Source organism: Ambystoma mexicanum, chromosome 2q (genome assembly GCF_040938575.1).
Source record: "Ambystoma mexicanum isolate Mex_15411 chromosome 2q, UKY_AmexF1_1, whole genome shotgun sequence".
In the NCBI taxonomy this organism is placed as follows: Eukaryota; Metazoa; Chordata; class Amphibia; order Caudata; family Ambystomatidae; genus Ambystoma; species Ambystoma mexicanum.
The window spans coordinates 1,006,145,310-1,006,163,203 of NC_090924.1; the positions used below are offsets into that span (position 1 = coordinate 1,006,145,310).

The window sequence follows — 17,894 nt, forward strand, 5'->3', positions numbered from 1 at the left end:
CCCATTCAGTCTAAAGGAATAAAGACATTTTGGGACCCCCCCCTATAACTTTGCCCCCCTTGGACCTAACCTCACCAAACCTTGCAAATAAATTCAGAGTGGGCCATATACTTTTTTTGCAAAGTTTGGTGAGGATTAGGAGCAGCTAGTGAGCAACTAGTCATCGGTAGACTTCAGTCTCAGTATGATAAGGCTATTGACATTAGTGGTTCTTGCTGGTCGGGTGGAACTTCTCTCTAGGAATCTGTCCGTGAGATGGCTAGGTGCAGCATTATTCAAAGCTTTGTGAACAAGGGATACAACTTTTAAATGAATTTTATTTTGGGAAGACAGCCAGTTGTTTTGGCACCTAATCTTCGAAATAAGGTGTGTTTAGTCTCTAGGAATGGAACCTGCCTGTGCTAAGCTCCAATTGTATTGTGGTTGTGAGTTTAGCAAGATCACAGGAGCGGTTTTGGGGTTTAGCCTAAGCCCCAGTTTGGTAGATAGGAAAAAAGGTTTTTTGCTCCCGGTTATCTTGTCTGCAGAATCCGCAATAAATATTAGTAACACTCTGGTTAGTACGAATTAATTCGTTTATTGTTGGTGTTTTTTCTTGACTGGTTCATTCCATAGATACATGTGTTTAATGGCCAAGCAGCAGAGCACCGCCTAGGACACAAGCCTTAGCACACAGGGCCCAATAGGAGCCAGGACTGCCTTAAGGACAGTCTCAATCAAAACAGAACCCCACTGAGGGCACACAGCAATCATTACTTGCCTTGAGAAAGACCCTTGTGGTCGAAACACGTGTCGGCTGACCAAACTTGCACACTAAGTTCACAATAGTGTTTCTTTAAACACATGTATCTATGGAATGAACCAGTCAAGAAAAAACACCAACAATAAACGAATTAATTCGTACTAACCAGAGTGTTACTAATATTTATTGCGGATTCTGCAGACAAGATAACCAGGAGCAAAAAACCTTTTTTCTAATCTTAGATATATGCGATCTTTTGGACATGCCAAGAAACTACCTTAGGTAGAAAGGAAGAACATACCCGTAGTACAACCCTGTCCTTGTGGAACACACAGTAAAGGGCGGCTTAGATGAAAGTGCCTGCAATTCACTCACTCTGTGAGCCGAAGTAACCACAACCAAGAACACGGTCTTGAAGGACAACAATCTCAAAGGACAAGAGTGCAAAGGTTCAAGCGGAGCACCCGTGAGAAATTTCAAAATCAAATTAAAAGCCCAATCCGGCACCTGGAAAGGGGACGGTGGGAATACATTAGTCAGTCCTTAAGAAATTGAGAAATCAAAGTAATATTAAAGTAGAGCATTCTTCAGACGAGCACTTAAATATAGACAGCGCCGCCAGGAAACCTTTAATGGTACCTACTGTAAGAAAGACAAAACCATAGGAATGGAAAACTGAAAAGGATCAACATTTTGTCCTCTGCACCAGTCACAAAACGTACACCAACTGCAACGGTACAGGCATTTCGTTGCTGGCCTTCTGGCCGACAGCAACACCTCCATCACGTCATCCGGGAGGTCCCAATCCTTATATCTCAGCCTTTCAGATACCAAGCGTGAAGGTTGAGAGACCGGACCTCTGGATGGAGTACCTGACCCCCCTCTTGCGAGAGCAGATCCTCTCTGTAGGGAAGACGGCGTGGAGGGCAGATGGACATTTCGAGAAGGTCCGGTTACCACGCTCTCCTGGCCCAATCTGGAGCAATGAGGATCATGTGGGACCCGAACCTTCGTAACCCTTCTAACACTTGCGGAATGACGGGGACTGGAGGAAACGTGTACAGCAGTGGGAATGACCAATCCACTAGAAACGCGTCTCCCATAGCTCCTCTCGGAGGAAATACCCTTGAGCAGAATCTCTTGCACTTCCAGTTGGCACTGGTGGCGAAGAGATCCACTTGCGGGGTTCCCCAAAGGGCGAAGATCTCTTGAAGGTCTTCCTGAGCCAACTCCTACTCGTGAGAGACTCTGCTCTGCCTGCTCAGAGCATCCGCCGCCACATTTTTGTCTCCAGCCAGATGAACTGCTGAGATCGATTTCCCTGCTGGATGGGCCAGAACTAGAGCTACATTGCCTCTCTGCACAACAGGAGTGACCCTACCACCCTTTTTTTGTTGAGGTAATGCATGGCCACTGTGTTGTCTGTCATGATCAGGACACTCTTCCCCTGCACAGACGGCAGAAAAGCTTTCAGGGCTAGCTGGACGGCCCTCAGCTTTAACAGGTGGATATGGAGTTTGGACTCCGACGGATACCAACAACCGCTGGCGGTCAAGGCGTTGGCATGAGCGCCACATCCTGTGAAGGAAGCATCCGTCACGACGGTCACCTCCGGCCATGGTTGCCAAACCGGCTCCCCCTTCATCAGGTTCCCTTCGTTGCCCCACCACAGAAGATCCTGGGAGACTGAGAAAGGAATCTGAACGGGCTGCAACATCTTGCGGAGAACTGCGACCACTGCATCTTGAGGACCCATTGTAGGGATCTCATCCTCAGTCTGGCTTCTGGCACCAGAAAAATGCAGGATGCCATGAGGCTGAGCAACCGTAAGAATTCGAAAGCCAGGAGACTCTAGGCACGTTGAAACTTGTCCACCATCTGCACAATGTGATGAGCCCTCACCTTGGGAGGCAAGCACTTCCCCCAAGGACGTGTCCAACACAGCCCCAATGTACTGGAGCTGTTGGGAATGTGTCAGATGCGACTACTTGAAATTGAGGGAGAAGCCCAGCCTGTGCAGGGAGCGGCAGGTGAGACCGAGGTGAGCCAATGCTTGCTCGGGGGTGCGCGCACGCATCAGCCAGTCTTCCAGGTTGGGGTAGACGCGAATCCCCGCTCGCTGGAGATACACTGCCACCCCCACAATTAGCTTGGTGAAGACCCTCGGGGGCAGAGGTCAATCCAAATGGCAGGACCCGAAACTGAAAGTACGAGTCGCCAGCCACAAACCTCAGGTACTTTCTGTGCTTGGGATGAATCGGCATATGAAAGTAAGCATTCTTTAGGTCCAGAAACACCAACCAATCCTGAAGTTGAAGGGCCTGGAGGACTTGAGAAAGAGTAACCATCTTGAACTTGTCCTTCCTGAGAAGCTTTTTCAACCAACGCAAGTCCAGGATGGGTCTCAAACCACAGCCTTTCTTTGGGATCAAAAAATAAGGGGAAAACCAACCCTTGTTCCTCTCCGCTACATGCACCATTTCTATAGTGCCTTTCTCCAGCAGGGTCAAGATTTCCTGCACAAGGAGTGGATCTGGAAGCTTCGAAGAGTTTCCCTGGTGTATTGTCCCCTAGGACGAAAAGGCAGAGGTTAAAGATTTTGCAGCAGCTTTCGAGGTCTGCAAAACTCAGAAGGCTCTCGTCAGCCTTTCTGCCAAACAAATGTGTACCATCAAAGGGCATGCTCAAAAGACGGGCTTGCACATCCGGGGCAAAACCTGACTTCAACCATGCAAACTGCGTATAAACGTGATCACAGCTATGGACCGGCTAACACTGTCGGCCGTATCCGACTGAAAGGATTTGCACATGGCATCCTTGCCATCTTGCACGAGAGCAAGGAACCCATCTCTTTCTCCCTCCTCGGGAATATGCTCAGCCACTAAGGAAACAGTTCCACAGAGTGTGTGAAAACCTTGCTAAGGAACAAGTGGAGTTGGCTGATTTGAATGCCATACCCCACCCCCCGCAGAAAATACCTTGCGAGCCCAACCGTTGTCTTCCCTATCTGGAGGGATGGTAGGTTACGTCGCCTGCCTCGAGGTAGCCGTCTCAACCACCAAACTCTCGGGAGTGGGGTGAGTGGATAAGTAGCTGGGGTCACTAACGGAAGGGCAGTACTTCTTGTCAATGATTTATTAACAGTCGGAAGAGGTTCCGGTGACTGCCAAGCAGCCGCCACCCTTTTCTGTAAAGTGAGATGAAAAGGTAACACTGGGTCAGAGGACAGACCTTGGTCTCAGACGTCCATAAGTTCATCTTGCACAAAATCTTCAGGACAACTGGACCAGCCCAGATACTCTGTGACCCTAGCCATGAGCCGCCTGTATGACGACTCTGCATGAGCCCCAGGGTCAGGCCTGCCAAATTCCACTTCCGAAGAAGTGTCAAACCCACTGGCATCATGGAGGGTTTGCCTTAACTCCTCCAAATGACTGTCTCCAGAAATGCCAGGAGCCACATCATGCTCAACAGGGTCCTCAAAGTCAGACCTTTCTTCCTCCTCATATATGTCATCCAGAGCGAGGTGACCACCTGGCCTGGGGAAAGAAGAGGGCCTGGAGTCCACCACTGGCTTCACAGACTGAACAGTAGCCTTCCTTGGAAGATGCACCAGATCAGGGAACTGCAACGGTATATTTTGTGCAAAAATCCCCAAAGGCATCGTAGGCGCCGAAGACTTCGACTCCAAGAGCGTCGACAGCTTCGGCGTTGAGAGCGCCGAAGGCTTCAGCGTTGACAACTGTGCCGACAGCACGATGGCTGTTAAGAAGGAAACGCATCGACGTCCGAGTCGGACGGACATGGCGCCGACTGAGTCCATGCAGGTTCAAGCCCTTAGCAGGTTGCAGCGGTCTCGCTGGGTAGGACCGAGACATGGAAGCAAGTCTCTTGCGACTATCCGAAGCCTTGTCCAAACGGGACCTCAAAGTTCCCGATGCGGGTTGTGGACCCGAGCCTGAAGGTGTGCATGCTGCGGTACGAGACCGTTCCCTGCCGGCTTCATCAGAAGGCACGACTGGAACTGTGCTATGCGATTGAAAAATCACCAACATCTGTTCCTTAAAGGCAGCCCATTCCTCCGAAGTCAAGGACTTCGTCGGGCATGCCACTTTCCTCGCGGCTCCATCCGCCGAGGACGACGGGGAAGTCGACCGGTGACGGCGCTTCCGAGAATGCCGCGACGAGGAAGAAGAATGGCGGGAACCACTCTAGGACCAAGAGCCCCTTGAGTCGTCGTTGGACACCCCTTTGGATTTCGATTTCTTACTGGGCTTAGAACCCCTAGCTACCTGAAGCTTCCCCTTATGCTCCCACAAGGCCTTGGCAGTCAGCGACTGGCATTTTGAACAGTCGTCTGTGTCGTGACTCCAAACACCACAAACAAATGCAATGCAGGTCGGTGATCAGCATTTTAGACTTGCAGTCCGGGCAAGTTTTTGAAAACCAGACCGTGGAGTCAGAGGGGTTGAAGAAGAAGACATCTCTATGATGAAACACACGAGGCGCGCTGAGTTCTCGAAGCAAACACGTTTGTGGAAAAAACAGAACTGAGGCTACGGGCTCCGTGCGTCCTATTTATAACATCCGGTGACGTCGCCCTGGACGGAGGCCTTCAAGGGACATCGACCCAACGTCATCGACGCAGGACGCCCTCTGCCAAAAATGTTTCCGAAGTGCACAGCTGTGGACATTACATGTCAAAGATGTGGAATACGTTGGAGGACACAATCCATTCGAAAACAAAAACTGAATGCTTCATCATAAACAATCCGAGGTTTTCCTTCCCAAGAATTATAATCAGCAAGATCATGAAACTATGCACACTGCTTTCAGGATTTGCCAAAGTTAAAGCAACAAGTTCTTAAAGAACCGGTCATCCAAAATTCATTATAATCCAATAAAACATTCAAAGGCTATTTTTACCCTTTCGCTTTAAAAAAAACAACACTGAAATAATTTTTCATGGCTTTAAATAAGTAGTATTAGCAATGCTTACGGAATTGGCGCTTAGCATAAACAATAGCAAGAAAAATTGTTAAATTAAATTTTTATATACCAGTTGGTTAGCATTTTATCATTAAACAGACGTGCAATGACAGCCAAACATAAATAATGTAAGTCAAGTGCCGTAGCACTACCAAGAGCCTTTTCAAATAAACGTTTACCACAAGGTTTTTGCCATAACACTGCTCTTCCCACTTTACTATCAATGGGCCCCACGCCCGCACCACCATACCTGGTCTTCTGCACGCACTGTTAAAGTGTCTTGGTTGAGAAGCTGCGTAACACGTTTAACATCAAGTTGCAGAAACTCATCAGTTTTGTACACTTCTGTAAAGTGCTGATGGATAAAGTCGTCTGCTGTAGCCTTCAACTCGGGACAATCCAGACATTCTGCTAATACGCTAATACCTAAAATAGAACAAAGCAGGCAGCTGTGATTTCACTCACTTTTTCCTGAGGAAATGTCTTCATTTAGATGACTTGATCTAGAAAATGAAGGAAAGCTGGCATTCGCCATACAACTAAGAAATGATGGCGGCCCGGAACAGTGCCTCCCTCTACCGGGATTACAATAGTACGTAACAAAGCACCAAGTGGAAGGTACTCATTTTTACTCTTACCTGTCCCTTTAACTGCATTCAACCCCGCTTTTAGATGCATCAAGGTTATACACTTATGAAAAATAAATTATATATATTACAACAATTTTATTTTGACAAACTTCTTAAAAATAATATAAAACAAATGTATACACATTTTACCAGAAAACACATTACATGAAAGTGCTGGGGTTAGGAAGTGAAAACCTTTCCATTCTCACGCTCACTGTTTGCCAAATACAGCTCTGTTCACTCATTAATATTTTACCAATCTAGATAGGCTCTGATACCTCCTTGTACCAACAGGCTACCCTCTTCGAGTACTCATTTAAAAAAGACATTGTGGCCTGAGCAAGATCTACACATCAACAGCACTCAACCTTTATGATGAGATACTAGGTCTTAGACCTCACATGATGCAATGTACAATACATGACATTCAAGACGGTCGACACGGGTGTGTTTTGGCCTCAATTAATGGGGTGTACCCTTCTTCAGGGGCCGAACAAGAAAATAGAACATGAGGTCTTCAAAGCCCCCCCTTCAAATGCCAGAGTACAGCAACTGAACCAACATCCACGGTCTGAGGTTGGATTTGTCATCAGTCGCTTGTGAAACACTAAAACATCAAGGGAGTCTAATAAAGGTCAACAGATTGGCTTGCAATGGAGCCCGAGGAGAAGAGACCATAGAGACGTTTGTTGCTTAAATCCAGCAGAATACTACCCAACTTAAATACACTGTGCAGGGCAAATCAATGGCTTAAGGCATTGCAGTGCACATTTCTTTTAAATTGGAAAACGCGGAGTTCCTAATCTGTTGGCTATGATGAGTGTCCTAAAACTCTAAATATTGGTCCAACTAACCAGCACTTATTGTTTAAATGTTTGATTCAATAATGTCTTTTTTCAAGTGTCCCAAACCCAGAGTAACCTTTTGAAAAATGAGGGTCAGTCCATACAAATGAGACACTTGGGAGGTACCCATTATGCCATGGTCATGACCTCGTACGCTTGCAGGCACTCATCCTAACATCTGTTGCCTATTCCACAATCTACGAAACAGCGGATGCATCGGAACTCAACATTTCATCACGCCCGGGTGCCTTGCTTCCCCAGCTACTTGGGAGCGTTGCTGCCGGTGCCGGGTGGGTTGCAGTGCTGCGGAAGATCCCTCATTGTTACCTTAGTCCGCTGCCTGCCTTACTTTCTCCTACCGCTTGCTCCAGTTATCCTGCAGCTATCTTTCCTGCCTCCTTCCTCCCATCTGCCTGCCTTCGCTAGTCTTCAGGCTTTGTTGCCACTTAACTGTTGCAGCTGCTCTTTTCATGCTGGTGCTTGTTCTGCCATCCTTCACCTATCCTGCCTGCAGTGCCTTCCTTTCCTGGATACCTCCTTCTTGCCACTTCAGACATCCTGCATTTCATGACCTACGCCAGTAATATAGCACAGCGAGTAGAGCGCTCGCTCTGACATCACACACCATAGGTAATAAATAAGCAGCGCTCAGATGCCTGAGGGTTCGTAGTGCTATACAAGTGCAAATGATTATTATTACGCACTGTAGTACTTTGTCTACCAGAGTACACTACTGTATCTGCAGAGTGCAAGGCCCTTTTGCCATTGGGCTTTTCCCCAGGGGCTTACTGTTCCCCAGATTTTTACAATGCTCCAGTTCCCAGCGGAGTTCCCCGCCCGACCAGACTCACACCAGTACAGCTGCTTTCGGTTCGGGCTCCCCAGTCGCACTGATGCGGCCGTGAACGCCCCGTTTATTTATACAGCACGCAGTGGAGTGCAACCTCACTCTGCCGCGTACGTGCGCCCTTAAAGGGGCAGCATCACACTCTCCTTTTTCATAACAACGAACAGATGAACGAACAAGTTACTCTCTTACCTGGTAACGTTCTTTCGATGGGATGGTCCGACGACATATTGCATATCTATGACAGTAATCACCATAGCTGTGCTGCTTCGGAAAATCTTTCTGCGTCCTGTGTCGATGACGTCAATACGCTGTCCTCTAGGGCCGACGTCGAGCCGACGTCACCGGATGTTATAAGTAGGACGCACGACGCCCGTAGCCTCAGTTGTAGTTTTTTCGTCAAAACGTGTGGCACCAATCTTCTGCCAGCATGACCACAGAAAGCCTTGCAAAAACGTAAGCTACAATCGCATAAGAAATTCTGTAGCGCGGTAGGCAAGAAGGGAGCGATATGGAATACGTCGGACTATCCCATCGAAAGAACGTTACCAGGTAAGAGAGTAACTTGTTCTTCGAGGGTATTGGGTCCTCCGACGTATTCCATACCTATGACAGACTCTCAAAGCAGTACCAACATATGGAGGAGGGAAAAATAATTTAGAATATAGAAATTTAGAATGCCCAATCAAATTGCAGAGTTAAGGACCACCTTGCCAAAGGCCAAATCCTGCCCATGGATAGAATCTAGGGAGTAGCGTCGTTCAAAAGTATGGACCGAAGCCCAAGTGGCTGCTTCACAGATGTTACGAATAGGAACACCCCTCTGCAGGGCAGTTGAGGCAGCCATACCCCTACTAGAATGGGCCCGTAGGCCTACCGGAGGGTTCTTACCCGCCAAGCGGTAACATTCAGAAATTGCCAAGATAATCCATCTAGGCAAAGTCTGCTTATTAACAGCTTGTCCCAAACGCCTTCCAGCGTAACCAATAAAGAGCTGATCGTCCACTCTGACCCGGGACATGCGTGAAATGTAGAAACTTAAAGCTCTCCTAGGATCTAACCTATGGAGCCTCTCCTCTTCCTTACCAGGATGTGGAGGAGGATAAAATGCCGGAAGAATGACCTTCAGGCTTAAATTAAATTCCGACGTCACTTTCGGAAGAATAGAAGGACGAACTCCAAGGACAACCCTATCCTTATGAAACAGTGAAGGGTGGCTTAACTGAAAGTGCCTGTAACTCATTCACTCTGCGAGCGGAAGTGACCGTAACTAAAAATACAGTTTTAAGGGTTAACAGTCTCAAAGGACAAGAATATAAAGGCTCAAATGGAGCACCCATTAGGAACTTTAGAACAAGGTTCAAATCTCAACCGGGCACCTGGAAAGGTGACGGTGGGAACACATTAGTGAACCCTTTCAAAAACTGAGAAATTAAAGGAATTTTGAAATAAGAACACAAATATGGACAGCGCCGCCAGGTAACCTTTAATGGTACCCACTTGCAGGCCCTTGTGGGCTAAAGAAAGCAAAAAAGACAGAACCACAAGAATGTCACATGAAAAAGGATCCACATTCTGAACCCTGCATCAGTCGCAGAACTTTCTCCAACGGCAACGGTACAGGGACTTTGTTGCCGGCCGTATGGCCAAAAGCAACACCTCCATCACGTCTTCAGGGAGGTCCCAATCCTTATACCTCAACCTTTCAGAAGCCAAGCGTGAAGGTTGAGGGATCGGACCTCTGGATGGAGAACCTGACACCCCTCCCGTGAGAGCAGATCGTCTTGATAGGGAAGACGACGTGGAGGGCAGATGGACAAGTCGAGAAGGTCCGGGTAGCACGTCCTCCAGGCCCATGCTGGAGCAATGAGGATCATCCGGGAACCGAACCTCTTTAACCTCCGCAGCACTTGCGGGATGACAGGGACTGGAGGAAATGCATACAGCAGTGGGAAGGACCACTCCCCCATTAACGCGTCTCCTAAGGCTCTTCTTGAAAGAAATTCCCGCGAGCAGAACCTTTCGCACTTCTGGTTGACACTGGAGGCGAAGAGATCCACTTGAGGGGTCCCCCAAAAGGCAAAGTTCTCCAGGAGAATCTCCTGAGCCAACTCCCACTCATGAGTGATCACGCTCTGCCTGCTCAGAGTGTCCGCCGTCTCGTTTTCGTCTCCGGTCAGATGAACAGCCGAGATCAAAATTTCCTGCTGGATGGCCCAGAACCAGACCTGCATTGCCCTCCCTGCACAGAGGAAGTGACCCTGTCCCCCCTTTTTGTTGAGGTAGTGCATGGCCACTGTGTTGTCTGTCAGAATCAGGACATTCTTTCCTCGCACAGTCGGCAGAAAAGCCTTCAGGGCAAGCCTGACAGCCCTCAGCTCCAACAGATTGATATGGAGTCTGGACTCCGACGGAGACCAACGACCACTGACTGTCAACTCGTTGGCATGAGCTCCCCATCCTGTGCGGGGTGCGTCCGTCACGATCGTCAACTCCGTCCAGGGTAGCCAAAATGGAGCCCCCCCCCTCAGATTGCCTTCGTCGGCCCACCACAGGTGGTCCTGAGCGACCGAGGGCGGCACCTGAACGGGGTTCAACATCCTGCCGGAGGACTGTAACCACTGCATCTTGAGAGCCCATTGCAGAGATCTCATCCGCAACCTTGCCTCTGGCACCAGAAGAATGCAGGATGCCATGAGGCCCAACAACCTCAAGAACTCGAACGCCGGGAGACTCTGGGCATGTCGAAACTTGTGTACCATCTGCTGAATGTGCTGAGCCCTCACCTGGGGACGAAAACACTGCCCCAGGGATGTGTCGAGCACTGCTCCGATGTACTTGAGCCGCTGAGTTGGTGTCAAGTGGGACTTCTTTAAGTTGAGGGAGAAGCCCAGCTTGTGAAGGGAGTGGCAGGTGACGGACAGATGATCCAGGACTTGCTCGGGAGAGCTCCCCCTGATCAACCAATCGTCCAGGTATGGGTAGACGTGAATCCCCCTTTCCTGAGATACACTGCCACCACCACCATGAGCTTGGTGAAAACCCTCGGGGCGGAGGTCAATCCGAACGCAGGACCCAAATGTGAAAGTGCGAGTCGCCAACCGCAAACCTCAGGTACTTCTTGTGCTTGGGATGGATCGGCACAGGAAAGTAAGCGCCCTTGAGGTCGAGAGACAGCAACCAGTCCTGAAGTTGAAGGGCCTGGAGGACTTGAGAAAGAGTTACCATCTTGAACTTGTCCTTCCTGAGGAGCTTGTTCAAACCGCGCAAGTCCATGATGGGTCTCAATCCCCCGTCTTTCTTTGAAATAAAAAAATAAGGGTAATACCATCCTTTGTTCCTCTCCGCTACAGGCACCAGTTCTATGGCGCCTTTCTCCACCAGGGCTTGTATTTCCTGCGCAAGGAGAGGATCTGGACTCTTTAAAGAGAGATTCCCTGGTGGATTGTCGTGAGGACTCTGCTGGAAAGGAAGACCATAGCCGTGGGCTATGATCTCCAGCACGCCATTCTACAAGATGCTGCGCCAGCCTTCCCCAACCGGCGAACCATGGGACATTGCCTCATGACTGAGCGGAAGCGGCTGCGGAATTGCCTGAGGGTAAAGAGGCAACTGCCCGAGCGGCCTTTGCACCTGGAGTACCTTGTTTTCCACCTGTGGCACTCCTACGGTGGCCCCTTTGACTTGCAGCTCCTCTCGATCTGCTAAAGGATGAGTAATATCGAAAGGAACCGCCCCTCCATTGCTGTCCCCTAGGATGAAAAGGCAGAGGTTGGGTAAATGCAGCGCTCAACGACTTCGCTGCAGCTTTGGAGGTCTGCAACCTCTCATGGATCTCGTCAGCCTTGCTGCCAAAAAGATGTTCACCATCAAAGGGCATGTTGAGGAGCCGGGCTTGCACATCAGGAGCAAACCCCGACTTCCGCAACCATGCAAACCTACATATTACGGTGCTCGCCGCCATGGACCGGCTGACACAATCTGCCATGTCCAAACCCGACTGAACAGACTCACACTTGGCATCCTTGCCATCCTGCACCATAGGAAGAAAACCATCCCGTTCCTCCCCTTTGGGAATATGATCAGCCGCTAAAGAAATACAGTTTCACAGAGTGTGCGTGAAACGAGACAAGGCACACACGAAGTTAGCTGCCTGTAAAGCCATAACCCCTGAAGAAAACACTTTCTTCGCCCAGCAATCAAAACGCTTGTTGTCCCTATCAGGAGGGATGGTAGGGTACGACGCCTGCTTTGCTGGGGCCGTAGCCGCCTGCAAACTCTCCGGAGTGGGGTGCGTGGTCAAGTAGCGGGGGTCGCTGCTGGCTGGACGGTATTTTTGCGGCAAAGACTTGCTCACTCCGTCAGGTCATCCTACAGAAAATCCAATGGTGGCGCAGACCACCCCAAGTATTCCGTTACCCTCGACATAAGGTGCCGGTATGAGGACTCGGCATGGGTGCCAGGCTCAGGCCTACAGAACTCCACCTCCGGAGAGGTGTCCAGACCACTGGCGTTGTGCAACGACTGACGCAGGTCTTCCATCTGGCTATGACCACACAAAATCTCGTCTGGTACCGTGTCAGGAACCAACCCTTCCTCAGATCCTTCATCCACCTCAGAAATATAATCCAGAGGCTGGAATGAGGGCACAGAAAAAGGGACAAAGACATTTTTAGCCTTGGCCAGAGCCTTTCTAGGGGGTTCCACCATGCCACGGGGTGCCTCCGACAAAACAGCCTCGAAAGGCGTCGAAGGAATCGGTGTTGAGCGTGGCGCCGACAGCTTCGATACAGTCCGAGGGCTGAGCCCCGAGCGTGTCCTTCGACAACCTGGGCGCCGATGGCTTCCTCAGAGGCAGAGCCTCGAGAGAGTCCCTCGACGACCTCAGCGCTGATGTCCTCTTCTTCGAAGACTTCACATGCTCCGACAGTCTCCAGGGCGTCGAGGAACAGGCATGTCTAGAACGACCATCCTTGTCCGACCAGGACCTCGAAGGCGCCCGGTGATCGCGACGACCGCTCGAGCCCAAAGGCATTTGAGCGGTGTCTCTAGCACGGTCACGGCTGGCGTCTTTCGACGGCGTGGACGGACCGGAGCCCTGCGACTGAAAAATCACCATCTCCTGCCGAAATGAATCCCATTTGGCAGGAGTGGAATGCTTGTTGGGACAAGAAACCCGCCGACGGGCGGAGTCCTCAGACGAGGAAGGCGACCGGTGACGGCACTTCCATGAGTGCCTCGAAGAGGCAGAGGAATGGCAGGACCTACTCCGGGACCGAGACCCCCCGGACCGATGAAGACGATGCAGAGAGTCGTCCCTCGAATAGTTAGTCAAAAGCCCAGTGGATCTCGACTTTCTAGGCTTGGCCACCTTACCAACAGAAAGCTTCTTCTTACCTCCCGCAAGGCCTTCGACGTAAGCGACTGGCAGTCTACACAATCATCCGTGTCATGGTCCTCACCGAGGCACCAGAGGCCCTCGAGGACAGCGTATCAACATCATCGATGCAGGACGCAGAAAGATTTTCTGAAGCAGCACAGCTGTGGTGATTACTGTCATAGATATGGAATACGCCGCAGGACCCAATCCCCTCGAATTGACCATATGGGGGATGTCGGCGGTAAAACCCACCAAAGATAAAAGGAGCAGAGAAGCACTGGGGAAATAATGGTATTCCGAATGTGAGTGACTTGTTTGTAACTGATGTTTTTGTATCGTGAGAGGTATTGAAACCGCATGTTGGGGACAGGTTGCTACAAAGGTTTTATTACCACTGCCTTAAAGTGGCAGTGAGATGGCCACCGTTATCAAGCGAACCGCCTGCACATCCTGTCACATACGGGGAGAGAGAAAAGCTCAATATCAGCACTATATAAACTAACAGAAACGTTGGACACTATACAATAACAAATGTTAGGACAAGGTGGGAAGTAGATCTTGGGGCAGATCTGCCAGATGTGCAATGGGTGAATAGTTGTAGGCTCACTAGAACTGTCAATTTATACACGATACAGACCGATACACTCTAAAGTGCTGGAAAGGCTATATTATACCCCAGCAAGACTTCTGAAATTCACACCCAATGAGGATCGGAAATGCTCCAAATGTGGGGATTCTGAAGCACATTGACTCCATATGTGGAGTTGCTCTGTTCTGGCGTGGTACTGGGGAAATGTCTGTCAAGCAATGAACGATATACTGAGGTGGGAGCTGGCACGAACAGTAGTGTATTGTATGCCGGGGTTTACAGAGAAGCTAGCCACACAACAGCGTAGACTATTGAAGTTGGGACTGTTAATGGCCAAGAGAGCTATCGTGATGCGCTGGACAAGGAAAAGTCCACCTACCCTCTCAGAATGGCTACATGATATGGCCAAATAATACAGAGAAACTCAATGTTGAAATTACGAGTGCAGTGAATCGCCTTAAAGATGTATGACAATATTTTCACTTGTATCTCTCGGAAATGTCAATTTGAAGCTGTGTATACTGTGTGTCCTTAGGGGGCACTGCTTTTGTTTTTGCATGTTATACTTTGAAAATGGCTGAATTGTACAAATTATGCAAGTATATACACTGTAATGTGGAATAACCGTTCACCAAGGGTTGGAAAAATAAAGCACTGCTGGTTCCAGGAGGAGACTGACTTGAGTCATTGCTGCAATCATGTTGAGCACGTCCATCCAAAAGGCCTAAACCCATGGGCATTCCCACCATATTTGAAAGTAGGAGCCTTGCGCCCCACATCTGAGCCAGCAGGTGGGGTCCAGGCAATGTTTGATTTTATGCACTGTGGCTGGGGGATAGTACCATCTATAAGTCTGGTTGAACGCGCATTCTTTGTTAGTGATGCACCTGGATGAGGAATAGTTCTGTGACCAAATATCGATCCAGGTAGGTTTGGTTGTCTAGGGGGGGGGGTGCCCAGATCTTCCTCCCACCTGGCCATGTACTGAGGTCTAAGCAACCACATATCACCCTGCAGTATTCTATTGATCTTAGAAATGTTGCCCCGTGATGTACCCCATGGGAGTGCGGGCTCTATGGCGCCCTGCTCCCGGGTCACAGCTTCCTTATGTTGAGGCTGAATCACCCAATGCCGTAACTGCGCATAGCTATATCTTTCCTGCTCACGCAAAGCAAATTTTTCCTTGCACTCTATGAACGTTAATGGGTTCCCCCTGAGAACTGTTCTGCTATGTGCTGCAGTCTTCCCCAAGACCAATCCTCAAACTCTTTGTGTCGAAGGCCCAGGGTAAAGTCGTGGGTTATGCAGGATAGGGGTTAACAGGGCGAGGCCCAAGGGGAGACCATTGCACCTCATGGCTACGCCCCAGTGTTTTAGGGTGACTTTTATTGTTGCTACTAGGTTAGGACAGTGGTTGCGCGCCGCTTTGGACACAGCAGTAACGGGTGCGAGATCGCTCCAAGCCGACCCATTTTGGGCGAGCAACTGAACCTTGTCATGGGATCTTGTGCGCTACTTGTGCCGCTATGTTGTAAAGTGCTAAGTTCAGGACTCCCATGCCTCCCCCGTGAGGTTCCCCCACCATGGCCGCCATGGGAATCCTTGGTTTTCTGCCTTGCCAGATAAATTTGAAGCCTTCTGTAAACGTGCGAGGGCAGGTCATGGGATCTCCACTGGGAGAGTCCTACAATGATATATGAACCTTGGGAGCAAATTCATTTTTACCACTGTTATTCAGCCCATTAACAAGATCTCCTGAGAGGACCACAGCTTCAGATCCTGCTCCAGAGTCAGAAGAGCTTGAGGAGATTAGCAGCGGAAACCGCCTGCGGGCGCTTCAGGATCCACACCCCCTGGTACCCAAATGCCTTAGCTTCCCACGAGATCAGGCAGCAGGGACCAAGCGCTGCAATGTCTCCCTCCCCCAGCCCTATCCCTAAGGTCGCCAACTTGCTATAGTTGACTATATATCACTCTCTTTATGACTCTTGCCTCAACTCAGCCAAACGTTCCTTCTACTCTAACCTCCTTCACTCACAAGACTCACACCCTCGCTGTATTTTCCAAACCCTCTCTCGCCTACTCTTCCCCCCACTCCTGACCCCTCAGCTAACTATCTCTCCTTCCGACTTTGCTGACCCCTCTTCCAAAATCCTCTCCCTATGCCAAAATTTCCTCCTCTCACCATCCTTTTCTCCTCCTCCCTTCTCTCTCCCCACCAGCTGCCTGCATGTCTCACTTCTCTCGTCACTCCGTCCAGTGTTTCCCTTCTCCTGTCCAAACCTCATCCTACTGCTGCCCCCTACGATCCCCTTCCCACTCTCCTTATTCCTAAGATTTACCCGTTCCTCATCCCCTACTTAACCACCTTCAACATTTGTCTCTCCTCCGCTACCTTTCCTTCAGCCTTCAAACACGCTACTATCATCCCTATCCTGAAGAAACCTTCTGCAAACCCTCTCCTAGCTTCCAACTTTAGTCCTATCACGCTTCTTCCATTCCTCTCTAAACTTCTTGAACGACTAGTCTACTCTCAGCTTTTTTATCCACTCATTCTCTCTTTCCCCCCTCTCAATCTGGATTCCGCCCTAAACACTCCACTGAGACTGCTCTCACTTATGTTCTCAACTCCCTCCTTACTGCTCGCTACGCTAAGCAATCCTCTGTCCTTATCCTCCTCGACCTATCTGCTGCCTTTGATACCGTTGACCACCCCTTACTCCTCAACATTCTTTCTTCATTTGGCTTCAAAGGCTCTGTCCTCAAATGGCCGTCCTCTTACCTCTCCAATCGCTCTTTTGCTGTCTCTTGGGGCGGCCGCACCTCCTCCAACATCCCCTTGGACTACGGTGTCCCCAAGGCTCTGTACTTGGCCCTTTTCTCTTCTCACTTTACACCCCTCTTCTTGACCCCGTTATCGCCTCATTCGGTATCTCTCACCATTTCTACGCAGATGACACCCAGCTTTTCCTATCCTTCTCTTCTTTCACTCCCGACCTCCATCTCAATTTATCTTCCTGCCTTACGGCTATCAAAAACTGGATGTCATCCCACTTTCTCTCCCTCAACACTGACAAAAGTCCTTTTCTTTCCCTCTAACACACTTCCCCCTCTGCCCCCCTCATCCACTTTCCCCCTTCCAATCTCCCCATCTCTGCTCATGCTCGCAATCTAGGTCTCCACTTTGACTCCTCCCTCTCCTTTTCCCACCATATTGCTCTCACCTCTCGTGCCTATCGCTACCATCTCTTCAACATTCGCAAGATCCGCTCCTCCCTCATCTTCCATGCCTCTAAACTCTTAATCTCTTCCCTCATCTTCTCTCGTCTGTTCTACTGCTCATCCCTTCTCGTTGGTCTCCCTGCCTCTCATCTAGCCCCCCTCAAATCCCTCTACCACTCTTCTATCCTTACACTTTGCCTCCTTGCTCCTCGTGACTCCATTTCCTCCTCGCTCTCTCATCTTGGCTGGCTTCCCTTTCACTCCCAACTTAAATTCCAATTCCTCTGTCTTGTTTTCAAATCTCTCCATGACCTTTCCCCCTCCCCCCTATCTTTCTTCTCTCCTCTCATTCTACACTCCCTCCCGGACTCTCCACTCTGCTGATCTCTTCTTACTCACTGTTCCCCCGTCCCCATGCGCCTCATCGCGCTTCTGTTCCTTTCAGCTCTTGGCCCACCCACATTGGATCCCTTTACCCCTCTCTAATCGCTCCACTCCCACCTACTCCTTCTGCACCTCACTGAAATCTCTTCTCCATTCCCCCGACCGACCTCCCTACCTCACTCCTCTCCTACTTCCCTATTCCCCCTTCCCACCTCCCTAACCTCCCCTTTCCCCTATCTCTCCCCCTATTCCCCTTGAAACTTCATC

General features: G+C 49.8%; 1 protein-coding gene across 1 annotated transcript in view; it reads right to left on the reverse strand.

Annotated features, from left to right (window-relative positions):
* KLHL7 (kelch like family member 7) overlaps positions 1 to 17,894 on the reverse strand; it is a gene marked incomplete in the record, with an annotated part of 773,580 nt that overhangs the window by 426,264 nt on the left and 329,422 nt on the right. The window contains 1 exon segment of the mRNA XM_069648328.1: positions 5,982 to 6,157. Coding sequence (XP_069504429.1) covers positions 5,982 to 6,157 — 176 coding nt within the window.